The 25942-nt window shown below is 48.0% G+C and overlaps 1 protein-coding gene across 1 annotated transcript in view; it reads left to right on the top strand.

Annotated features, from left to right (window-relative positions):
* Positions 1–318: 318 nt before the first annotated feature.
* Positions 319–25942, top strand: part of PAX5 (paired box 5) — a 176844-nt gene continuing 151220 nt past the window's right edge. Inside the window, exons 1-5 of the mRNA XM_065878360.1 lie at positions 319–361; positions 6158–6323; positions 11516–11713; positions 19148–19212; positions 22549–22677. Coding sequence (XP_065734432.1) covers positions 319–361; positions 6158–6323; positions 11516–11713; positions 19148–19212; positions 22549–22677 — 601 coding nt within the window. The remainder of the gene's footprint in view (positions 362–6157; positions 6324–11515; positions 11714–19147; positions 19213–22548; positions 22678–25942) is intronic.

Genomic DNA, 25942 nt, shown 5'->3' with positions numbered 1-25942 from the left:
AAGCTGCGGGCGCCTTGGCCGCAGCTACCCCGGGCCGGGTGCGGAGCCGACGCCTGAGCCAGCCCGGGAGGGAAGCCACCAGGAGTTGGGCGCACCGCTCCCAGCCGGACTGTACTAGCGCCGTTTCCCGCCTCAAGGCGCAGCTCTCGGCGATCTCCGGCAGAGCGGCTCTGAGAGAGGAACAGAAGCTCCAGCAGTGCTTTCTGAGCCCAGCTCGCACAGTTCCCGGCCTGGCGGCGCGGCTCCGTAGCCTCGCTGGGCAGCCCCTTGGCGCCGGGAGGCGGCAGCGTGGGCCGGCCTGCAGTCTGGAGCGCCCCGATGGAAATACACTGTAAGCACGACCCGTTTGCATCCATGCATAGTAAGTAGGCGGCGAGCTCGCTTCTCTCACTCTCCCGCCGGGACGGGGTTGGGGGTGCCGGACCGCGGGCAGGTACTAAGGACGGGAGGACCCAGGACTTTTGTGGCCGCGCAGTCAAGTTTGCAAAGTGGAGGGCTTCCAGGCAGGGGATGTGGAGCAAAACGCCTGGTCGACCCGGCCGGAGCACCTGGCACCGGGAATCCCGCCTCCAGCAACCGGTAGTGTAGGCAGCGAGCTGCAGTCTTTCCGGGGCTCCGGCAGCAACATCTCAGCGTGCCGGGAGATTCCTGACTCGGACCCGGAGAGGGCTTTGGGCCGGGCCAGTTGGAGGGTACGAAGTTGCAGGGAGAGGTCAGTCTGAGTCTTAGACTGCGCCCCACACCCCGATCCCGATGGCGCCTTTTTTAGCGGTGGGGCTGATCAAAACTGGGGCTTGGAGGGAAAGTGGGGCCCCAAAAGTGCCTGTGTCCTTGTATGTGTGGAGGAAGAGGTTGAGAGCTAAGCGAGGACACCAGGTTCAGAGCTCCAAAGGCATCCTGGAGTTGAGGAGTGGGATTTGAAAAATCAACGAAGTAGCCGTCCCTGAGCTGAGCTTCTGCTTAGAAGCCTCCAGTTCATACAGAGACCCTTAAAGACACAATCAAGTCCTCTTCAGGACACTTGCCTCATGATGGCTTCTCCCCTTAAAAAAAAAAAAAAAATCAAGAAGAAGAAGCCAATTAGTCACCACACAGGCACCCTCGCCTTCTGAAAGACATCACGTGTGTAGGAGACGGGAAGGGTCATTTTGGGCGCAGGCGAGACTGGCCGGCTGCCTGACCCGTCGGGATCTGCCAGTTCACCCATTAGCACACCCTCCTGTGAGATGAGCGCACCTCTCACGGTGAGTTAACGCCGGATTAGATTCGGAGATTTCGAGGAAATTCCAAGTGGAACGAATCGTATTTTCCTTCTGAGCGCTGCACAGCTGGGCTGGAGCAAGGCGCCAGGCTTCGGCGGCATCCAGCCGGGTGCCCAGCTCGGGCCCCCACGGGCCTCCGGTCAGGGAATTGCTTCTGCGCTGGGAGCCCTCCCCAAGGCTTCAGACAGCCCAGGATCCTGCTTACTTAGCCTTGGATCCCCTATTTAACAAAGGCAGCAGAGACCCGGCTGGAGAGAAGGCGAGCTTCCCGGGCGAATGTGTCCGTTTCTGCCCGGGAGGGCCGAATGGCCTGGTAGGCTGGGAAATGCTGATCTAGGCTGCGGGGCCAGCTGCGGGCAAGTCAGTTTCTCTTTGTGTCAGTTTCCCGAGTCCGAGATCATCCACCAAAGCAGCGGAGAGATTTGTGGAGAGAAGCCGATTTCTCGGATTCCAGCCCAAACGATTCCTCACCGTTTGGGGCCTATGCCAAAACGGTTTCCAGTCCGTGGTGACCCCAGCGCCCCCAGCAGCCGTCTCCTGTGCAGACTTAGCCCGGCTCAGGGGAGGCTCTGTTCTCTCAGAGTGAGCCAGAGAGCAAAGGAGTTGGGGTCAGTACTCAGAGGTGACCAAGCCCTTAGCTTAGTCAAGGAGCGATTTGAGGACAAAATGAGGAGGGCTGCCCTTGCGCTTCTATCCTCGCCTGCAGGGATCCGCTCACTGCCTTCTTCTGCACAGAGCCTGGCGGCCCAGAGGTTGTGCCCCAGCCCTTGGGGAAATCACATCAGAACTGGTGGTCCCATGACTGTGCATGAGGGTGAAGAAGGCAGCTCCTTCCAGGTGCAGGTTAGCCAACCGCTAACGCCTGTCTCTGTCCCTCCTTGTCCCAGCTGTCATCTGCCCCCTCCTTGAGAAGTGCTCCCTCCTTCCGTTTTCAATTTCCCCTGCAGCATGGTGGGGGCTTGGCCCCAGCCTGCCTAGCTTCCAGAGCTGCCTTCTCTGGAAGTGCCCTTGGTTCTGACGCCCAAAGCTATTTGCTTGCACAATGTAGGCCCCAATTTGTTGGAGATTGAGTGGAGGGGTGCACAGTAGATCCTGAGAAGTTGCCTGGTTAGTAGGGGCTCAGACCATGTCCCACCTTCTCATCTTCCTTCTTGGCCCTGGTCAGTTTCTTCCTCCAACTCCTTTCCCCTCTCCCCCCACTAGAGGGTGGCTTCTGTGGGGAGGTGGTGTAGGGGGAGGGGCAGGCATCGCCAGGATATGGGCTTCTGAGTTCTGTTGCCTCCACCCCCAGCTATAATTACCAGTTATAAAGCACTTTTATATCCAGTCTCCTCCCCGAGTGTCTTCTAAACTTTCAGCTACACCCATTTTACAGAGTGTGATCTTGAGGTCAGACAGACAAAAGGACTGACAGGAAGCTCACATGGACAAAGCTGGAGGCAGTCTTTTGAGGATTCACAGAAGGGGAGAGAGAGGGACTCAGATTCCAGAGAGTGGGCAGCGGACATCTGGGTGGTTGCACACAAGTGCAAGGCACTATCCATCTGGGTTAACTATGTCTGTATCCATGGACCCACTGTCCATGTGTGCCAGCACCTGTCTGTCAGAGAGTCCATTAAGGAGATTTCATCCCTGCCTTTCCTGTGTTCCTGTTTGCATGTTTGTGTGTCCCTTCATTTATCCTCTCTGATGTCAACAGGGGGAATTTCAATGACCCTGTGGATCCTGGAGTTGAATCTACCACTGAGTCAGCACAGACCCTCTCCCCAAGATGCTATGCCCAGGTGTGGTCTTTGGGGCTGTGGACAGGGGGACCCTGGTGGGCAGCATGTCCTTATCAGGGCCTGAGGAGCATCTGTGGAGTCCAGCCCCTTCCAGACCAGAGCCACAAAGGCCCCAGGGGCATCTGCAATTCAACCCTTCTCCCCTGCCCTCCCCTCTTCCAAACCCTGCTCTGTTTGCCCTGTGGAGGCGGGGTTGTGTTTCTCTTGTATCTGCGTGTCTGTTTCCTGGTCTTTGCCTTGATTTGTTTGCATCTGTCTCCCTGTCAGTCTCTCTGTAAATTCTACCTGGCCCTGAAAAGTGTAGCTGAGTCCATGTCTCCCCCTCCAGCACCTCCCACATGATGAACCCTCACTCACCTGGAGTCCATAGGAAGTAGAGGATGGGACTTGGCTTCTCTGAAGAAGTGAAGGGCTGGAGCTGGGGGTCCCAGAAAACAAAGGTCCCCCTCCACAGATGTCCCCTGTCTTCCAAATGCCCCCATGCTAGGCTTCCTCTGTTTTTCTCTTCTCTCTTCTTGCCTCCCACTGTACACCACATTTACCTTTCTTTCCTTTCTCTTCTCCCCGTTCTGGCCAATCCATTCCTTTTTCTCCTCCTCTTCATTTCTAACCTGAGGCTTCCCTTCCAGGCTCTCTCTCCTTGCTGTGTGTCTCATTTCATTGAGTTCCCGCTCTTTGTACACTTGCCCTCACATTTCTTTTCCTGATTTCTTTCCCTGTCCTCTTGCCTCACTTCTCTCGGGTTTCTGGTTTCACTTCTTTCCAGTCTTGGGGTAAGTGAGAGACATTGCCTTCTCAGACTTCAGTTTTAAATCACCAACCCACCACCCTTGACATGCTCTAATAGATAGGACTGGGAGAGAGGCCGAGGGCCAAGTGGGTTTGGGGGCCTTTCCAGGAAGTTGAGGGACATAGGGGACCCCCAGGTCATCCTGGGTCTGGTGTCAGCTATGGATATGTGGATCAGACTCTGCAAGAGCATTGGTAGCCTGGCCTTGCAGGTCAAGACTAGAGGGTGTGGGGACCTGCTGTCACCTAGAGTGTCTGACCCTTAGGTTTTTTCCACGATACAAACAGTCCCCAAAGCTCACAAATGTCCTGCAGGACTGCTTTTGGAATTTAAGTCCTCTGAGGTTTGCCACTGTGTTTTGGGCAGAAAATTTAAATTGCCAGTAGTATAGGGAACAGGCCATTACAGATGGCTCCAATGCCTGGACTAGTAGGTTATCTCAAAAGTGTGCTAGGTGCTTTTAGCTTCCTTTTTGTCCTCTCAGATAAGCTTGTACCAATTTTCAATTTACTTGCCTCTTAACTCCAGCCTATTATTGAAAGATCCATATAACTCTTTTTTATTAGGTGCTCCCAACCCCAGAACAAAGCTTTCTTAAGCCCCTTGACTAGGGGTGGCTGCAGTCTTTTTGTTTTAGATGAACTATGCAGTTGTGTTCTTAACTGTAAAATTCTATTCGAGATGGTTTTCCTTTTTCTTATGTCTGGAGTGTTTTAGAACAATTAAAACTGTTTAAAGCTCATTTTAAAAATCAAAAAAGAAATTCAGCTTAGAACTAGAATTAAGTACTGTCGTCACCTATAAAATGGTTTTTTTTCCCCTTGAAATCAACCTGAACTTGAAAATTTGGGGAAATATTCAATTTGGACTCTCATGGTAAACTTCAGTGAATAGCTTTGGCAGTTTTTAGGAAATAGGTTATGTTATGGGTAGTGTTTCCCCCTCTATTAAAGATACTGTTCATGAACATGGATAGTAGTTGAGTGCTGGGGGGGGAATAGCTGAGATGAGGTGGCTATCTTATGTTTTAGAGTTGGAGTGTGTGTGTGTGTGTGTGTGTGTGTGTGTGTGTGTGTGTGTGACCTCTGAGATGCCCTGGCTTCCCTGGTACAGTCAAGTCCCTGTCAAGTCCCAGTTTAGGAGGAGATTTCCCCCTCCTTGACCTCTGAGCTGCCAGCAGCATTGGTGAATGCTTGGACTTGGCTTCTGGCTTTTGACAGTCCTCAGTGATGTCAGTTAGTGGCTGATTAACAGCTACAAGGTCAATGATGTTGCTACACTGGATCACTCTGTGTTTACTGGTTTGGCTCTTCATTTACTTAGATCCCTGTTTCCCTCCAGATGGACCTTGATGTAAGAGAAGGGAGCTTATTGGGTGCAGGAGATACTTTCCCGAGCTCTTTTTACTTAAAATCCATCTCAGAGCCCTTGTAAAACCTGGGACTCAGAAGCCTTCTCCAGCTTCTTTATTTCCCCTGAACCAACTTAAAGCTGCTTGTTGATTGCAAAACACTCCAAAAATTCCAGGGAAACTCCTTTATAACAAATCCTGATACACTAGAGTGAAATGTGATCCTTTGACCCATTTCTTTCGTGTGCTCTAAGAGGGTACAGTGGTCAAGTCTGCATGTCAGCCTCACCTTTTTTGTTTGTTTATTTTTTTCCCCATCTTTATTGATGTATGAGTTGCACCTTCTTAAAGAAAGGGTTTTTATCATGGCAATGGTTGAGTTTTGTCTCAGTAATCTGCAGATACTATTAAAAAAATGTTTTTTTAAAGTCCTTAGCCCTTGAATCAGATTGCTGATTTAAAAAGTATTTCCCCCCCCCCCCGAGATCTAGCTTTATTAGAGCAGTCCTTTTCACTTTTAAAGATATTTGTTAAAAGGAAAGAGTTTCATTTTAAAAAATCTCTTTAAATTTTATGCATTTGGAAATGTATTTTCTCCCTAGGATCTATCTTAGACCTCAGCATCATGTATATAATAAGTTCTGTCCCTGGTATAGTTTGAGGTCTTCATATATTCCATTGTTAAAAAATATTATAAAGAAAATGCTAGTAACTAAAGGAAACATAGTATGGAGATGCTTGCTATCAGTAGCCCAAATGACTGGCTGAAGATGGACAAAGGCTAAGATTAATTTTAAAAAGCAATCTGAGGTGTTCATGTAGCCTGCATGATCAGACCCCAGGCTCAAGATAACCAGCCCGCAGCCATTTCTGATCAGAGGGACTCTGGGTGCTCAAAGCAGTGTTTCTACTCCTGTGTGACTGGTTCTAACCACCCTTTCTCTTGCCTTTTGTTTCTGATCTGTTTCAGGACATGGAGGAGTGAATCAGCTTGGGGGGGTTTTTGTGAATGGACGGCCACTCCCAGATGTAGTCCGCCAAAGGATAGTGGAACTTGCTCATCAAGGTGTCAGGCCCTGCGACATCTCCAGGCAGCTTCGAGTCAGCCATGGTTGTGTCAGCAAAATCCTTGGCAGGTAAAGGCAGATGCTTCAGGCTTCCCTTGATTTTTCAAATAATGGCCTAAAACATGACCCAGAAGCTGTCCAATGTGGCAGTGTCATAGTGAGAATCATGGTGGCACTTCTCTCACATGCATAGCACTTTGGAGTTTGCAAAGCCCTTTTGAGGCCATTCAATTCAAAGTAGCCCCAGGAAACCCCTGTTGTGGAACGGGGTGACTCAGATAAGAGGGTGACATGTTTTCTGAAAACCTGGTGAATTATTCCAAAGAACCCAGAAGTAAGAGGTTCTTGAGAATGTCCCCTACACATCTTTGGTGAGCTCAGGGCCTTAGCAGGGCTGGGTGGAAAATCTACAAGTTATAAAATTACATAACCAGACTTCAATGTTTCATTTTAATGTTTTCAAAAAGCACATTCCATTTTTAAAAGTCAGCTGTCATTTTCAGTTTGGGGTTATCATCTACCTTATTATTTTGGGCTGTAGTGTTTTCCTTCTGTATGTTTTGTTTCCTTCATAGTGACAGGCATCCTAAATATATATGAACTTAGAGAAGGGGAAAAAAAAAACCCAAACAAACACTAACTCTCAAATCTGACATTTGAAAGGTGCCACTTGACCCGGCGATTTGCTGCAAGCAAAATACTAACAATGCCAATTCTCCCAGAGGGCTCTGCAGCCTCTTAATGCGCCTGTTTTTTTTTCTCGGGTGAGATGGTCCAGGGAAGCTTGTTTTGAGATGAGGAGACAAATCTACAGGGCGAAGTGACTGACTCAGGTCCATCTAGCCAGTCAGCCAGCACTCGGGCTGGGAAGAGGCCTTAAGAACCCCAAGACCATCTGCATCTCACGGTACTCCCAAACCAAAGCCGCAAGTGTGTTTCCAGGCATGTGAAGTTGTTATAGGTCTGCCCTGGCAGCCAGGAACATTCTCGGGTTTAGCTGTCAATGCTCTCTCAGGATTTCTCTTGCCAGGTCAGAAAACAACCTTTGGCCTGTAGCTTGCGTTACGGTTTGAGAACAGGCGCCTGAATAGAAAATAAATCTTTTGAAGTATGTCAGTGCCATCCTGATTTTCTGCTTACTCTTTCCCTTCCATCGGCTGGAATTTAAGACATCCTCTCATATGGAGGGAACAACAGTATTTAACCTTGAGGAGACTTGCTGGAGGCCGAGAGAAGAGGTTTCAGGGCCAGGGGTATGGCAGCCCCTTTAGAGACCATATCCCCCTGTTTATTCCTTATGCCCCTGCCCGTCCCAGGTCACTCTAGCCATGGAGGCTGTGCACTCCACTCCTGTTTAGTACTCAACAGCAAACGAGCCCCACCCCGAGTTCAAGGAGAAGGTCAGGACATTAGCGTGGTATTTTTGTTAGATGGTGATTTTAGGCAGGAGGATGAGAGTGAAAGTTGAAGGAAAAAGAAAAAAAACTAGCGGAGAGGGAGATAAAGAGAAGAGAAAGAAAAAACAAAACAGAAAAGAAATGGACTGATTTAAAAAGAGAAACAGAAAGAGAAATGAAGACAAGATAGAGAGAGAAAAGAAAAATATTTTAGACCATCTCTGAGCGAATCTTAGATATCTTCTTGGGAAGCCTTCTCATTGTACGGAGGTAGAGAGAAAGAGAAAAAAGAGGCCCTTCCTTTGTTTTTGCTGAGATGTCTTTGCTGAGCCGACATTTTGCTTGCTGTTTGAAATCTTCTCAGGGCAAGATGCTGAGCCCTTCTCAGAGGGGACACCCAGATGCCGGGTCCTCACATTCTGGTGCCCGGGAGCCCTCCACGTCTTCCCTGGGGGACTGAAGGAGAGAGACAGTGACCCTCCCAAGCCCAGCCGGCAGCCTCCCGCGGCCCGGAATAGATTTGTCACTAGGTAGAGTGGCACTCGGAAGTTACGCGCCGCTCCGGTGCCTGGCCGTTTAAGTTGTCAACAATAAATTGGAATTTCATAGCTCATTATTTTCATAACTAAGAACCACAGTGGACAAAATGTCACTCTAATTAGAACTGCCTTTTAAGAAACAAGTTCAGCCCTAAAACAAGTGTGACTGGGAATTTCTGAACTGGGGTTGTTCCATCCACTGATTTTTTTTTTTTTTTGGTCACCGAAGAATTTGATGGGCACACACAGGGTGACAGATTGTCGAGAGCGTGTGGTGTGTGGTGGCTGTGGCTTTCAGAGGCTGTATGGCAAGGCAGGCAGAGTCCCTGGGGCAGGCAGAGTCATCTCGGGAAGGTGGCGGTCTGCCAGGAGTATGGGCATTCAGTCCACAGAGCTCAAGGCTCTGGAGGGGCTCGAGGGGCACAGCCCGGTGGCATGTGAGACCCATTTAAATCCACCCAGAAAGCTGGGCTGTTGTCTTCTTTCACTGGAGCCTGGCTGGGAGGTTCAGGCCATTTGGAATTGGGTCGTATGTTACACAGTAGTAAACACTCAGAGGATTTTAATCCGCAACACGTGCTCTTTATGTTTTACAAAGCTTTTTCTTAACCATTCTGCATTTCTGTCTTCACAACAGCCCTGCAAGGTAGGCAGGGCGAACATCCTCCCCTTATTATATAAACGGGATAACTGAGGCCCAGAGAGGTTGAGCTGGTCAAGGTCACACAGCGAGTTAGTATTAGAGCCACTGACTGGCACCTACACCTCTTTACTCTCAAATTAATGTTCTGTTCGCCGAACTGCACTGTGTGTTAGTGGCTATTGTTCGTCTTGTTATGTATAAGCCAAAGTGCTGCGTGCCTGTTTTGCTGAGATGAAAGGGTGGTTATTTAGTCTGACACAGTTGCCAGTTGGGGTTTTCTGGAGTGACAGGGCTACCTTCTAAGTGCCTGGCCCATGTGTCAGTCAAAAGGAAGACAGAGACCTCTTGTGTCAAGACCATAGCCTCCTATGGTTGGCCGTGTTAAGGTGGGATGGATGGAGAGCCATGGGCACTGCCATCCACAGCCATACAAGCAGGAGAAGTGCTGGGGGGTGAGATTTCATCCTGCCACCCTCTCAGAGTTTCTGCATGAATACTGCAGTCCCATTCAGCTAACGTATTTGAGCGCAGGGTTGTCTGTGTGTCTGAACCCCCGCCCCAAGATAGTGCCTTGTCTAACAGACCCTCTGTGACTGTTGATTGAGTGAGTGAATGAGTGACAAGATGCATATGGAAATGCCTGGTAAACAGTAAAGCTGTCTACAATTGCATGGGATCATTATTAGTAGTATTAGTATTATTTTAAGTTTTACAACTAAAGCAGCAGTTTGTTCTAGTGCAAAGAGCACTGGATTCAGAGTCAGGTTTGAAAGCCCAGGACTGCTTCTAAGTTCCAGAAGGGAGTTGGCAAGGTACTTGATTTTCTGATCATCGGTTTTCCCTTCTATAAAACCATGCTGGCCTCTCAGGATTGGTGTGAGGATGAAGATAATTCAAGGAAGACTCTGTAAACTTTAAGGCACTCTGACTAAATAATGAGTTGTTGTGTTGATAGTAACAGATATTTTTCTATTGTAAAGTTGAAAGGATCTGCCAAATCTGCAGAGATTGCTGTGTGCTTTGATTTTAGATACTTTTTTTAGACTTTTGGCAAAAGAGTATTTTCTTGGATATTTCTAAAACCTATTTGTGACTAATAACAAATTTTTAGCAATTAGAGAATGAAAGAGCACAGATTGAGTTTTGCTTTATGGTCCAAATTTGTACATGACTCACTCTTCTTAGTGAAAAACAGAATTTGTGCATCCACATCACTGGTCCCAAATTATTTCATCTGTTTCTAGAATGTTCACTAACTTGGCCCTAACCAGACTTACCCAAGCTGAGAAGCATCTCTTTAAATGTAACCAGTCATTGTTCTGGGTTACCTTTCCCACCCATCACATGGGAGAATCACCGCTTTCCCTTACCTATTATAAACTCTTGTTAGGTTTAAAATTTTCCAGCAATTTCTAAAATGTCTTTTTCATTAAAAAATTTTTTCAACTGCAAGATAATCTTTGCAAGAGGAAGTCAAGAATTCCTCTGTCAATGTTGAGAGAGATGTCCAGTGAAGGCTCAGATTCAGAAAAGGAATCAAGTAATTTTTCTCCCCTGAAATATTCTTTCATGGCACTCTTCCCTGGTCTCGGTTTTACTGTAAAACTCTGACATCCTATTTGCATTAACAAGGAAGAGCTGATAGCATGGAAATGTCCTTGGAAACAGTGATTTACCTCAGGGGCGGTCCCTGGAAGAGCTGTGGTGACTTGTGGTTGGGTGTTTTTGTTTGTTTGTTTTTCTGATTGCTTGGATTTTGACTTATACGTAACTCATATTTCTAGCTAATTCTGGAATCCAACACTCTTTGTAATTTTACACCAGGGTTCTTGTTTATCTCTTATGGAAAAAGAAGCTGCACTTTGGGGGACAGTTTCAGAGACTGAGTCTGCTAGGGGATGGGAGAGCTAGCAAATTAAAGGCACAGGGTAGCTTTCTGGGGAAGTTGTAGCTCAGGAGGCTGGGCCACAGTCCTAGTTTTGCCACTGGGTCTTGGGTGAGCCTGGGCAAGCCATTTAACCTCTATGGATCTCTGTTTATATCTGTAGATGGAGACCTATTTTTTTATTCGTTCACTCATTCAGTCATTCAAAACTGAATTCTGTGCTTTAGAAATTAGAAATTCAAAATTATGTGCTTTAGAAGTGTTGTGGGGATCAAAGGGGAAAACCAACTTGAAAGATTTCTGTAAACTGTCAATGGTAGATAAATGTGACAGAATTAATTAATTAATTAACTAATTAATTAATGCAGAGCATTCCGACCAGCGCTGTCCAATAGAAATGTAATGTGAGCCATGCATGATATTTAAAATTTTCTAGTAGTATAGTACATTAGAAAAGGAAAAAGAAACAGGTACAATTAATTTTAATTCTATAGCTTATTTAACCCAATATATTAAAAAGATGATCATTTCAATATGTAACCAATAGAAAAATCATTAATGAGATTTTTACTTTTTTTTGTACTAAGTTTTGAAAACCTGGTGTGTATCTGATACTTATAGCACGTCTCAATTCAAACAAGCCACATTTTAAATGTTCAAAATCCACATATGGCTAGTGGGTACGTACTGGACAGCACAGGTCTGGACGTTTCCTGGACAGAATAATCCATTATTTTGTTACCAACACCCATTTTCCAGGTCTCTCATGGCTAAGCTCCTCTCTCCTTGGGTCCTAGGTATTATGAGACGGGGAGCATCAAGCCTGGGGTAATTGGAGGATCCAAACCAAAGGTTGCCACACCCAAAGTGGTGGAAAAAATCGCTGAGTATAAACGCCAAAATCCCACCATGTTTGCCTGGGAGATCAGGGACCGGCTGCTGGCGGAACGGGTGTGTGACAATGACACGGTGCCCAGCGTCAGTTCCATCAACAGGTGAGGGGCTGGTGCCTGTGGGAGGCTAGGGGTCTGGGGTGGGTGGGGATATTGGGGGCTCTGCATGTGCCTTTCCTGAAGATCCGGTCTCTCCTTTCACCAAGTCTCCATAGGGGTTATCAGACAGGAGGGATGCTAACGGGGCTGAATGGATCGCTCTATCACCCTCTCTTCTCTCCAAAGTGGGCAGGCGTCCTAAGTCCAGGGAGAGGAGGCTATGCCAACACTCTGGCTCCTGCAGATTCTTCTGAGCCCAGAGTCACTTCCATCACTCCCTTCACCGCTTGCCTCTGCATGTGAAGCACCACACAGTGAATTGTCCTGTTAGGCCTTCACAAATGTCACTTCCTTGCAAGCCCATCCTCAGGGTTGGCGCTGGCCCACCTCAGGGCTTCCCAGGAGGAAAATCCCAGCCTCCAGTTTGCGCAGAGTTTGAGCTATTGAGTGTGGGAAACAGAGCCCGGACTTGCACTTGAGAGATTTTAGCTCCTGTGCCAGCTCTGCCACAAACTCAGTGTGACCTTGACAAAGCTATTCCTCTCTCTGAGAGCCCAGGACTTTGGTGGTGCTGATATGGGTCTGTGATTTCCAAGAGTGACATCCAGGATGCTAAGATGCTGTGGAGTTAGGGGGTTGCCCTCTCCCCAGTTGCCCCGAATCTCACCGGTGGGGAGAAAGATCCAGAGAAATACCATGAGTACCAGCTGGGGATCTTCTTGGGAGCTCCTTCTTTTTTCCAGTCTGGTCCAGAGTGCATCCAACAGAGCTCTCAGAGCTTCAAAATTGAATTCCTGAAGGAAAGTTTTCTACCGTGGATGGTGCTGTCTCAACTCCATTGAAACCCATAAAGTCAAGGATGAAGTTGTGAGATGACAGAAATGATTGGTTGTTCTCTAAAACCCACAAAGAAGAAGGAAGCCAGCAGACTGAAACCCTGAACAGTTCCCATTTCTCCAAGGCCACACCCTGCTCTTGTCAGTGCAGAGCCTGTCTGGGCATAGGGGATCCCTCACCCCCAGCAACTGAGGTGATCAGACCACCTCCCCTTCTGGTCCTGACATTGTTCCTTCTGCGATGACTCAAATGCACAGAATCACTGTGTGATTTTCCGTGTTGGTGTCTGGAGTCCTGCTATTTCATAAAACATTAGCCTGTTTTTTGTTTCTTCTCTCAGCAAACCTTTACCTTGGCTCTGACGTCCTTCAAGGTGCTACGAAGAGAGAGGGGAATCAGGCATATGGTCTCTTAGTCTCTGTTCTAGAGGGGCTCTTTGTCCAGGGAGGGACTTTGGCCTTCACTGAGAAGTCTGGACAGCCCACCATAGGTACAGAATTGCTGGAGAGGTAGCAATTATTGTGGTGGGTTTGAGGGGCATCACTCCTGTTCTTTTCTGGCTTATGAGTGGCTTCATGTGCTTTCTGAGTCCGCTACTGCCAGCTCTTTGAAAGATTTCCATGACACAAAGCAACATGACTTTTCTGCCTACCTGTGTCTCCAAAAGCCCTAACGTGGAGTGAGGACTGCTCTGCTGAGATCAGTGAAGGAGTAGTCAGCCTGCTCTGCAGAGGAGCCTCTAGCAAACTGGTGGTCAGGCTCTGGAGGCCCCGAGATTTTTCAATCTAGGTTATACGTGTGGTTTGAAAGATACCTCAGGTTGCCCGTGGGGGTCACAAACCTTAATGCCAATATGGGGTCAGACAGATGATGCAACAAGGGAAGCGGCCCAGGCATAAGGCAACAGGGGAAGGTCGGTCTGTGGCAAACTAGGAACACAAGCTCTGTTGAAGGGGCAGTTGCCTCTCGGCTGTAGCTGAAAGCTGCCAGGAATGTGGGCCTGGTGGCAGCCAGATATTTTTTCCGTTCTTAAAGAGGAGCCAGAAACTAGGACTTGTGTGTGCATGTATTTGTACGTTTGTGTATATGAAATCTCTATATCTTTAAACAGTGACAACTAACGTCAGTGAGAAAATGCCTTTGCGGGACAAGCATAAATCATTTTCAGGGCCCCAACTTCTATCTTCTGTCATACAAGGAGAAAAACTGTTTTGTGATGAAGTTATTTTAATGTACTTTAGAAAAATAGAACTAGCACTTGAAACCAGTGAGTGTGAACTTTATGAACTATCCTCGTCATTTATGGTAAAGAACTAATATTGCTTTATAAAATGAGTCTAAGTCAAAAAGTAAGTGATTTGAAAGAAACATATGAAGCAAATAGAGCACCGTGATTACAGATGTGGTGAAAGCTATGAAGGGGGTACTTGAAAGAGTGTCCAGGGAAATCATGGCTCAACTGATGCTTTGTGCCCAGAGCTGTGCTGTGTGGAGGGTCAGACTGCTAGTTGCTGGGGCCATGGCTAGCCTCAGGGGCCTCCTGGGTGTCCCAGGCCATAACGGTGGCCCAGTGGCTCCACCGGCTGTACCTCTAAGGTGCTGCCACATCTGTGGTCTCCTACAGCCCTCAAAGCTTAACTCTCTCCTGTGACAGGTATAGAAACTAAGGCCCAGATGGGGAGTGCACAGGAACAATGATTTTGAGCTAGAGGTGGGAGTAGAGCCCAGGTTCCCTGATGGTAAGAGAAGGGATGTTTCTTTCCACCACTCTCCAGTAGGACTCTGGCAGGACAGAACTGAAGATCTGTGAGGAGAGAGACAAGGAAGGGCAAACAGCCATCCCTACTGCATTCCCATTCCACTGCTGAGCCTCACAGCCTGTGCGTTTTGCTGCCTGTCTGCAGGCTTCCTCTGTGATCTATAGCCCTTTCCTGTGCTCCTCTCTGGGGCTCCTCCCGGGAGCAGTCTCTGGTTCCTCACCACATTCTTCAGTGAGAGCTCTTTGGTGTCTTTAGCAACAGACTGCGCAGGGCAAATAAACTAAGTGCGGAACAGTCTTGAGTTGCTGCATCCACCCCCCAACCCCACACCCACAAAGCCTGAGCCATCCCAGCGCACAGTTTTATTTTCCATATAAAGATCCCACTGCATTCAAACAGATGCAGCGTCTAAATGACTGTCTTGCAAATGTTGTGTAAGAGGGTCCATAGCTTTCTCTCCCAGCCCCTGCTTCCCCGGGAGGCAACGTCTCACTATTCCAATACTTCAGACATCTAGGGAGGGAAGGGTGTCTGGATCTATAGCTACTCTGGTGGCCACAGGGCCGTCTCCACCTTCCCCCGCAGAAGTGTGTGCCTTCCTGCTGCCTTCTGGGGATCCTGCCTGGGAAACCGTGACTGACATGGGGTGAAGCAACACTGAGCCAGTTCTGCTAGGCTTGTGGGAGATTCCTTGGGACACAAAGCATCACGTTTATGTGGCTTCTTAAGGACAAATACATGCTGGGGTGTTGCACAGCCTGCATGAAGGTTCTTGGAATCCAGCCTGAGACAGTTGGAGGTGACTGTCTTAGAGCTGACCCCAACACCGGGTGGAACGGAGTCTTCCTTCTTCGTCTGTTCCAGTCCCGAGGCTCTAAACCAGGGGCCGAGTGACATTCCCAGCTTAGAGTGGCAGCTCTATTTAGTACCAACCAGTGGTTGTCCTGTGAGGATGCGGGGCCAGTATTCTGGGTGTTCTGATTTTTCAAGAGAAGCTAGAAATCCACGTAGTTATGTAAACGCTACCAACTTACCAATACTGGCAACTAATTCAAATGAAAATAAATATACTGTGCAGGCCAAACAAAACTTGTTTTGGATGTAGCCAAAACAAGGGATGGATGTGGCCTTGGGATGACCATTTGTAAACCCTGCTCTTCATCCTGACTTGGGCAACAAGCCTTCTGGGCTTGTTCATCCCTTCCCTCTTTCTTCTCCGCATCAGCCGCAGGTGTGAGTGTCACCTGTGGATTCTCTCCCAGCTTGGCCTAGTTGGTCTCTTGGTTTCTGGATTCTTAACACAGCTGATGGCCCAGGATTCTTACTGCAATATGGCAGTTTGATCAGTGAGGTAGACGTGGGTATTTCTTTCAGTCTTATAGCCCCATTTCTTTTTCTAAGGCCCCACGATTTTCTCTTTCAGTGGAATTTTGTATGTGGTGTAGGGGAGGTGGTGGCTGGGGTGCGGGTGAGAAGACCTAGCCTTTCAAAGCAGCAGGGGTGATGTTGAAAAGGGATCCTTACAAATGCCAGTAATGTCTAAAGTTCCTCGGACTTTGAATCTTCGGACTCTAGATGGATTTTGAATCCAAATAGGCTTTATGCCTCATACAGGCAGTATTTAGCAGAGGGACTGCTTCCTTTGAATGTGGCTCAAAGAAAAGTGCTCGGGCATGGGAGCTGACTTGCTGTGGGACCTTGGGCAGGTCATTTGAGCACTCTGGGCTTTAGTTTCCTCATTTATAGGAATTCTTTGATTGCTGAGCTTCCTTCTCCATTGGACCATCTAGGATGATCATATGGCATTCAAGGTCATGCTAATGCTCAGCAAAGTAAAGGTTGCACCTCTTAGCGCTGACTGTCAATTAGCTCTGAATGTCTCTGGTTTAGAACTGGTCCAGAGCATGGCTCTTATTGTGATGAGTCCTGATGTTAATTTTTTAATTTTTTTAGAATTGTTATGATTCAATTATAGTCTTGTTCTTCCCACTCCCATTTCTTCTCAATGGAAAATGATGCTCTTTGTTCTTTTCTTGGCAGCTGCTACAAGCAGATGGGCAAAATTTCTATCTCTGGGGATGGGTTTGGAGGGTTCCCTAAGATTCAAGTCTTCCTTATAAAGGAAAGCCCCACTACAGCCTTAAAATAGGGTATGGGGATGGCTACCTTCCCCTCCCCAGCTCCCAGGGGGATCCCATGTGTTTTTAAGGCGTTTGTGGAAAATATGAACCTTTAAATGTTGAAGCTGGTCATTAATCTTTATGAAGATAACAGTGAAAATAACAACAGCTAACATTTATCGAGAATTTACTAGGCAGCAGCCACTGTTCTACGTACTTAATTAATTTAATCCTTGTAATAACCCTATGAGGCGGGAATGATTCTTAGCTTCATTTTGCAGATGAAGAAATTGAGGTACAGAGGGGTAAGTAATTCACCCAACATTATACAGCTGGCAAACTGCAAAACTGGGATTCAAACGCTAGAAGTCCGGATCCGGAGCCTGTTCACGGCGCTGCAGCTACCTGTCAATGCTTTATAAAAATTGATAATGTTTTACCAATGATTTATAAATATTTTTAAAGAAAAATAAGGAAAACGTAATTTTCTTGGCTTACATAGAAAGTTAATGGCAAGACAATGCTTTGAAAAGTTAGGAGTTTATACAGGACTTCAACAGGAAATAGTTACAATCTATTAATACTTTACCATATGTTTGTATGTACATAAACCATAATATAGATAAACTATATTTAAATCTGGCATATCCGTATATTCACACATCTAGCTATATCTCTGTAGACACACATACATGTATATAGAGAAGGTGACCCACACAGAAATCCAAAATTAGGTCAGATGCTAGCTTAATTCCAGGTAGTCAAAAAGACTGCCTCAATCCCAGGTCTTTGTTAATACGCTCCATGTTTTCTTAGTGAAAATAAATTATTTGAATATTGGAGAAAACAAACAAATGCTCAGTATATTTGAGGCAGCACATATGCTGACTCATCAGAAAATGGCAAAAGGCCCCTATGCTGAGCTCAAGTGGCCATGGCTCCAGAGGGCCTGTGGCTAGGCTGTGGTGTGAACAGAAACATCCATTCCAGGCTATCAGCTGAGGATACTGAGCACCCTCGGCGCCCAGCACTGAGCTGTGAGATCACAGAGGTCAGGGGCCCCGGCCCAATGAAGTTCAGGAGACACTTCCGTTCTCCCTTTCCCTGTGCACAAGCTGGAGACCAGTGCAGCTTGAAAAGAGCTTTCAGAAAGAATGGTCTGAAATGTGAAAAAGCTTCTTATATAATGCTGAGTGAAAAGAGCAGGACATAAAACTGTATACATGGTTTAATCCTGATCTTGTTAAGAAGAAATGGATATTTCCAAATATGCACAGGAATGCTAGCATAAAGGAAATATACCAAAATGTGTTTTTAGATGTCTTCTTTATACCTGTTGTCCAAATAGTCTACAATGAGCACAAAGTACTTTCATAATTAGGAAAAACTCTAATAAATGTTATTTTAAAAGGTCATAGTTGGGGCTTCCCTGGTGGCGCAGTGGTTGAGAGTCCGCCTACCAATGCAGGGAAGTGGGTTCGTGCCCCAGTCCGGGAAGATCCCACATGCCGCAAAGCGGCTGGGCCCGTGAGCCACGGCGGCTGGGCCTGCGCGTCCAGAGAAGGTCATAGTTGGAGACTGGAATAGAACTTTTCCAAAGAAGTTGCACATTTTATTACCACCTATCCTTCTCCCAAGTGCCAGGGAAGGAACTTTCTTGCAGGCCCAAAAAGGACTTTTGGTCTGGCCCTGGTCAGCTGCTGTACGGACTTTTGGTCTGGCCCTGGTCAGCTGCTGTACGATGCATCAGGCTTGAGGTCTCGTGGAGGCCTCACATGTTGTCCCAGCTGGAAAGTTACAAACTAAGCTTCTCAGAGCCCAAGTTTCTGCAGAAGGACATCAGAGCTGCCAGGTAGCAAGGTGAAGGCACTGCTGCTATTATCCTTTTTATACACTGGACTTTTCCATAAGATTTTTTTTTTTTTCCAAAAAGGATTTGATTACTTAAAGTAAGCAAAGATTGGTCTGTTCCAACTCCCTCATTGTACCAAGGCCGTCAATGGAATGGACTTGCCCAGGGTCACAATCCAGTTCATATTAGAACTGAAGCAAGGTCTCTGGAAAGACAGTCCAGGACAGCCCTGGGTCCCAGCCCCATAGAGCCTTCCACCATTTTGTATAATTCAGGCTTCCTCTTAGCAAAGCCAAGCCAGGCCTCTCCTGGCAGCACTTTAACCCTTTCTAGTTTTGTAGCAACATTCACATCCCTCCCCCTACCCCCTTGATAATTTCTGATGGGCAGGGATGTTATTTTTCCTGTGGCTCTCTAAGGCAGAGAAACCAGAGTGTGAGAGCTGCCAGGGGACAGGGAGGTCACCTGGTTCAGTGCCTTCATTCCACAGATGGGAGGTTGAGGTCCAGGAAAGGGATGGAACTTTCTAACTCACTCAGTGAGTTCCTTATGGAGCTGAAGCTGCTCCAAGAACGGGATGCCTCTTTGTAATATTAACGCATCAATCTCTTCCTACAGAAGAGGCACTTGAGGGCCAGAGAGGGGTGCAAGTTACCCAAAGACACCCAGGGAGGTAGGGGCTGAGTTGGAACTAATCTATAATTCTTCCAAACCCCCAACTCAGGACCTGGGTTCATAACCTGCCCCCACTTCTTCCCCAGCTTGGCCCACGACCCAGCTGGATATGGGTTTCTGGCATCGCTAGTTGAGATCTCTTCTCCTCCATGATGGTAAATAGCCATTTATTTTTTTTCCCAACTGTTCACAGGATCATCCGGACAAAAGTACAGCAGCCGCCCAACCAGCCGGTCCCAGCTTCCAGTCACAGCATAGGTAAGAAGAACTTTTTAAAAAAACTTAAAAATCTAATGGGCTCCAAATACTCTAAAGAACTTTTAATCATTCTTATGGACAGATAATTCTGCATAAAACACTTCGGCACACGTACTAATGCGCCTTCTTTGTCATTCTCCAAGGGCTGAACCTGGTAAATGAATTTTATAAATACTGCTAAAAGGTTTTGAATTTTACTGATTATTATGATAAATAGCTTTCACCATGAGACAGAAAATTGAAATCTAAGCCAAAAAAAAAAAAAATCCACTAATGGGGGTCTATAGAATGTCAGATAATTAAAGTAATAAATCAAGAAAGGGATACTTATTCATAACATTTTCTGCATCATTAGTCAGTAAGTAGTTTTGAATGTGTTTTTTTCTTCTATCAACCAGCCCTTCTACAATTCTTTGTGCACTTGCAGTCTTGAGTGAAGATGTGGCAAAACTTCCCAAACTTTCTTTCTCTCTCTCTCTTGCTTCGATCTCATGTGCTCCGTGAACTGTCAAGGGCTGCCAGTGGGGTTTCTGACACTCATGGGTGAAGTCTGAGAGTGACCATGACTCGTAAGGAGAAGAGTCATATTTCCTACTACCCAGGAGTTCAGAAGTTTCCCTTGCCTTCCCTTCCCTGCAAAGATCGTGAGATGAAAGTGACATGTGTCTACACAAGGTGTATGATTTCTCCACTTTGGATAAAGGAAACACCTCTGGTTAGTTGGGGGAAAGCTTATTCTACTATAAGAAAGCGGGCCACCATTCAGCAAGCCTCTGACGGTTCTGGCTGCCACAGGCCCTGTCAATTCCACTTAATCACACCTTAATTACACAAAGATTGTGTACCCTTTGTTGCTCTTTCTTTGACTGAAAACTTGAACTCCCCATGGTGATGGGGGACAGGCAGAGGCCTGGCTTATAGTTCCAGCTTTGTCATTAAGTCAACCAGTGAACTGTGTTAAGCCCCTTCACCTCTGTGAGCCTCAGTTTCCCCATTTGTGGAGCAAGGGGCACAAACCCAGTGCTCTCTGAGGTCTCTGATTCTTCACGGTTGCTTCTTTGAATAAAGGTAAGACAGAATTCTTCCCTTCCATAAAATAATTCTTCATTTAGTAATCCATCCAAAAAGTGTTTGCTAAGCCCCTGCTATGCAGCCCATGGTGGTGGAGACTAACGTTATGAGGAAGGTAGGACAAAATCCCCCTTCTCGAGGGCTTCTCGGTCTAATGGGGGAAAATAACAAGGAGAAGTCTGCAAAACACTGAGATCAGGCTCAAGAAGAAAGTACAGGGTGCTGTGGGAGCAGAAGGGAGGGAAAGATCACCTTTGTTGAGCTGGAGTGAAGAGGGTTAAGGAGAGCTTTCTGGGGAAGTGTTTGTGGCTGGGATTTCATTTGCAGCTTTATTTCAGGTCACATAGCAAAGGAATATCAAACTTAGGGTAACTGATAATATTCTTTCAATTGGGTAAGAGGAATAATTACACTTGACAGTCAGCAGAATGCCTTATCTCAGAAATGTGTATAAAATTCATATCTTATTTGTGTACAGCCCCTTATAATTTATTAACTTACTGAGGGGTAAGGAAATGGAAGCTTTAGAGAGACGAAATAACTAGCCCAAGGTCACATGGCCAGTAAGAGGCGGAGCCAGAATTGGAACCTGAGTCTTTTGAGCCGAGTGTGATTACAGAATGTTGAAACACATGTCATCGGCTCTGTCAGCAACGTGGTGAGCCTTGGTTATATGTGGTGGCTGTTTAAAGTACCGAATGACTGGTGAGATTCTTTCTTCCTCTGTTCTTTGCACCTTAACGCAGAAAAGGTTGTGAGATTTGCATAAATCTATTTTGAGGAGCTTCATCTGGTGAAGGAAAAGAGAAGTTAACGATTTCTACTTCTGTGTCTCCTAAGGAAGATCTAAAATCAAACTCAAATATGAGAAGAAAGGCACTGCTCCCTTTAGGTCTGTAGGAGCAAGAGCTGGATGTGCTCCAAGGAAAGCAACAAACAGCTTCTCAACCAATCACCACCATTTCTAGTAATTTCCTACACTTTAGAGTCAAAAGCAGCTCCACCTGCCTCCAGCTAGTTGTAGCCGAAGGAAATGTGTCTGAGGTTGGTCTGTAGGTTTTAATGAACCGACGAAGAATTCCCACAGCCCAGAAATGGGAATTCAGCTGCACAGTTTGAGAGGACCCTGATGACTGACAGGTCTCCCCCTTGGATTCTGGGGCCAGGAGCTAATGTGAAACTTGCACAAACCTCCCCTCCCCCATTCTTATTTTTAGGAACTTAGATACCTGGTCTCAGTCACAATAAGTCACCAACCCACATTTCTGGGCAGAAGAAATCTAGACTTTAAGTCAGAACCAAGGCTGAGCCCTGGTGCTACGGCTTGTTAGCTAGATGACTTTGAGCCAATCACTTTGCTGTGTGGAGGCTCAGTTTCCTCACCTGATGAATGCGGACGAATAATAGCACTCTTGGTTATTGCAGGCATCAAATGAAAAGCACTTTATGAATGTGAAGCATATTATTGTTTTCCATTATTCATTAGTGAGGAGCAGATTACTATAGGGGTTGACTTTAGTTCTTGGGTTCCAGTCACCACTCTGCACCTTATTAGCTGTGTGACTTTGGGCAAGTCACTTACCTTCTCTGAGCCTTGGTTCCCTTACCTTTCCAGTGACCTAACTTATAAGTTTGTTCTCAGAATTAAATGAGATGATGCCTGAATGCCTGGCACAGAGTAAGTTCTCAGAAAAAAATATCATTATTATAAATCAAGATATATATAACATATAGTATGTTAATATTATATAATTAATATTAAAATCCAGGTAAAGTGGAAGGAGAAAAGACAGCGAGGAACTATAAAAAGACAGATAGTCTGCATTTGGTGCTTTGCTGGCTCTGTGTATGAGTGTGCAGATATTTATGTCTGCGGGATGGGTGGATTTGTAAGTAGGGAGTGAGCCTGACTAACGAGTAGGTCGTTTCTAGCACTGGCTGGTGGTGGGCCCCAGCTCCCCCGTTTCTCTGCTCCATCCCCCTGCTTCCTGCATCCTTGGACAGGCTGGGGTTTGCACTGGTGCCCGTGTCCCTTCTGTAGTGTCAGTTCTCTTTGGGGCTGCTCTCATGGCCCAGGTTTGGCCGCTGCCCTGTGGCGAGTGTCCTCAGTACGCACCTGCCCTGCCCTGCTCTCTCTCAGTCTCACCAGCCCCCTGTAGGGGGCGTGTCTTCGTATTGGCCCAAAGGCGGGGGCCGACCTTCCTCCTCCCCGGCACCGCCCCCCAGCCTCCCGCCGGGCCCTGACCGCCTTCTCCCTCTGCGCAGTGTCCACCGGCTCTGTGACGCAGGTGTCCTCGGTGAGCACGGACTCAGCCGGCTCCTCCTACTCTATCAGCGGCATCTTGGGCATCACGTCCCCCAGCGCCGACACCAACAAGCGCAAGAGAGACGAAGGTAGGAGACGCCGGCGCTGCCCGTCGGGGATGGGCCTGGTCGGATCTGTGGGATCTGTTTCCAGGCCTTCAGTCAGGGGCGGAAGCACAGACGCCCTCCGAACACCCGTTACCTGCAGAGCGCTGGCGGCGTCTGGCCCAGCTCAGTCCCGTCCTGACCACGGGGAAGGGGCTGAGCCCTCCGGGAGAGGAAGAGGGCCCCGGCTGGGACTGGACTTCTCGCTGGCCTCCTCCCATCTTCACCCCTTTGGTGGGAAAGCCGGGCCTGGCAGAGTCCTTGGGGCCTGTGCTTTGCGGACTCTTAGAAGCCCTTGCGTTTGCAGATGTGATGCCCCGAGGGCGGGGTGTGGAGGGTATGAGCACAGCCGCAGTGTCCCCTTTTGGGGGGAGGCCTAGGGGAGAGGGAGGGGCTGGGCAAAGTGAGAGGGGCACACATGAGGTGGCAGGGTCAGCGGGTGGGCTCTCCGAGGGTCTGAGCACACCTCTTTCAGAAGGCCTTCAGTGCGGTGATGCGGGGGGGCGTTGAGGAAGTGAATAATCTTCTCCTCTCTGTCCTTGGGCCTGGAAGGAGGGAGTGCAGGGGGCCTCCCTGCGATTAAATAGATGACAGTCTTCCCTGTTGGTTTTTCTCAACCCGCGGTGTGCCGCCCGGGCCTCGGGAGCTGGCTGCCTCTGTCCCGGACATGGGCCCACCTTAACCTGGGTCTCCTTTCCCTGGATAGGCTGCCAGCGGGCTGACATTAATGGGTTTGAGAGGAGAAATGACCCCTGGGAGTCTGTAAAACCTTTGTCAGGAAAGGAAAAAACAAAACAAAAAAAAAACGGGCTATAGTCTAGGGGCTGAGAGCAGGGTGACAGAAATCTTGATTCAATTATTCTGTTCCTCAGTACAATTCCCTTTCTCGGCTCCCTGTAAAGGATGTGTGTTCTCACGAGCACATGCCTAAGTACTTAAGATCTGTAACTAGAAAATTGAGTTGGCCCAGCGGTGGATTGGCCTGTGGTGTGTGGGCTCCAGGCCATGCAGGAGCTATGGCCTATGTTTGGAGCTGTGGAGTACATGGGGGATGAGTCACGGCTTCTGGAACCTGCCTCACCTCTCCGCCCCCTCACCCCCCAACACTCAGAGCAGATGTGGGAAGTCTTTAACTCAGGGTTGCTGTACTGGTTACTGCAGGAGGCAGTGGGCCTACCATCTCTGTCGGTTTATGGGGTTGATGGTGTCATCTTTTCTCCCCTTGTCACCTGGACTCACAGCAGATGTGCCCACGCTGGGGCCCACTGTGTTTGATCATGTGGAGGGGTGGGTATGTGAGGCTCCCTCAGAGGTTGAGGGATACAGGCAGAGAGTTTTGAAGAGACAAAAACATTGACTTTGATGTTTACCGTCAAACACACAGGTTCTGAACTGGGGGGACTGTGTCACTATGTTTGTTGAGTGCTCTGTTGGCTTTCGGCCTCTGATCAGTGGTCACTGTTTAGCCTCTCAAGCTGCTTGAGAAGCTGTAAGTGGGCAGGATGTGAGTGTTGTTCATCTAGACTGCTCTGTGCTGGGCAGATCCTTCCTGAAGGCTGTGGCTCATTTGTGGTATTGACCTTTAAGAGGGACAGTGACAAATTAGGATGTGTCCAGATGGGTATAACCTGGATGGAGAGGTATTTGGAGAATACCTCAAGGCTCTAGGGATGTTTTGGTACCAAGAAGAGGAGAATGAGAAGGACTGGATTGTTGCCTTCAAATATTTGGAAGGCTGACATGGAAGGCAAGAGGAACGAGACTTTGCTGTGTGGCCTCAAAGGCCAGTGTGTGGCAGATGCAGAATAGATTTCAGCTCAGAGTAAAAAATAACTTCGTAAATATGCGAGTGGTCTACGGCCAAAGGGGGCTGCCTCAGGAGGTAGTAAGTGCCTTGTCACCAGAGGTATGTTAGTAGAGCCTAGGTGGCCATGTGCTGGGCTGCTGTATAAGACTATCAAGAATCAGATGCAGAATTGGATGACCTTTGAGATCCTTTCAGTTTTGGAATTTACGATTGAGCCCCAATCCCCAGAAAGACTTGGGAGGTGATCCAGTCTGTGGTCTGGATTTGGTGGTCCTGAAAGCTTACAGGATTGGGAAGATTGAGAGACTCAAGCAACAAGCAGAGCCCCTGCCTGCCCCCTGCCCTGCATCACTGAGAGTGGATATGGCTGGGCAGAGAGGTGGGCAGAAGTGCCCTTGCTCACATCAGCAAACTACCTGGGAGCAGTACAGTGTGATGCTCCCTACTGCCCTCTCCCATCCTCCCTCTATAGCTCCCTGCATCCTTGCATTGGCTTCAGGAGGAGTTGAAGAGGCAGAGATTGCCACCCCCTTTTTATAGGGGAGGAAACCAAGGCCCCAGGGAGTTCCATGATGCTGGCAAAGCCACAGGGCTGGTATGGCCAGGCGGTGGGGTGGGGTGGGAAGGAGTGGAGAGAGCCCCTGAGGCCTCAGCTTCCTGGCATTGTCCAGCCACCTGCTGCTCCTCAGCCCCTCCAGAGAGATGCTTTGGAGGTGGAGCAGCCTGGGGCTGGGCAGAGCCTGGAGGGTTTCAAGCAGCAGGGCGTGGTCAGCAGGCTGGATGCTGCCAAGAGTGTGGTGAGAAAGTAAGAACCAGCCACTGGAGAAACACAGGGGAAATGCTGGTGCGCTGGATTCCGGCCCGTCGAGGCTGCAGACCATGGCACCATTTTCCTCAGGAGCCATCAGCAGCCTGAGGCAAGGGCCATGGGGCAAGAGAGGCAGTAGAGGGCCAAGAGGAAGATGGCTGAGGGTCCCCATCCCCATTTTTCAGATGAGGTGACTGAGGTTCTGCAGGGTGGAGTTGCTTGCTCAGCTCTGGTTCACAGTCATCTTCCAGTTGGACTTGGGTTTTACCCTGTGGGCATGGGCTCAGGGCAGGGGTGGGTGGTGGGAGAGTTCCGTCACAGAGGACCTGCCCTCTAGACCTTGCAGGCCGGTGGGCAAGATTGGCAACCCGAAGTCCCTCTGATGGGCAGTGTGTGGGGTGATTCTGTGCTGGGAGGATGACACCAGAGAGGGAGGGCAGGGCAGGCCAGGGAAGGGCCGACATTGACCAAAAGGATCTGGTAAGGGCTCTCATAGGAAGTGGCACTTTATAAAGGGAAAAATATTTTACACGGCTTGTTTTTAAACTTAAATGAATTAAAATCTAATAAAATTAAAATTTTAATTCCTCAGTGGCACTAGGCACATTTCAAGGGCTCAGTAGCCACATGTGCCC

The sequence above is a fragment of the Phocoena phocoena genome, chromosome 6, assembly GCF_963924675.1.
Source record: "Phocoena phocoena chromosome 6, mPhoPho1.1, whole genome shotgun sequence".
Taxonomy (NCBI): domain Eukaryota; kingdom Metazoa; phylum Chordata; class Mammalia; order Artiodactyla; family Phocoenidae; genus Phocoena; species Phocoena phocoena.
This window is presented reverse-complemented; position numbering and strand designations above follow the sequence as displayed.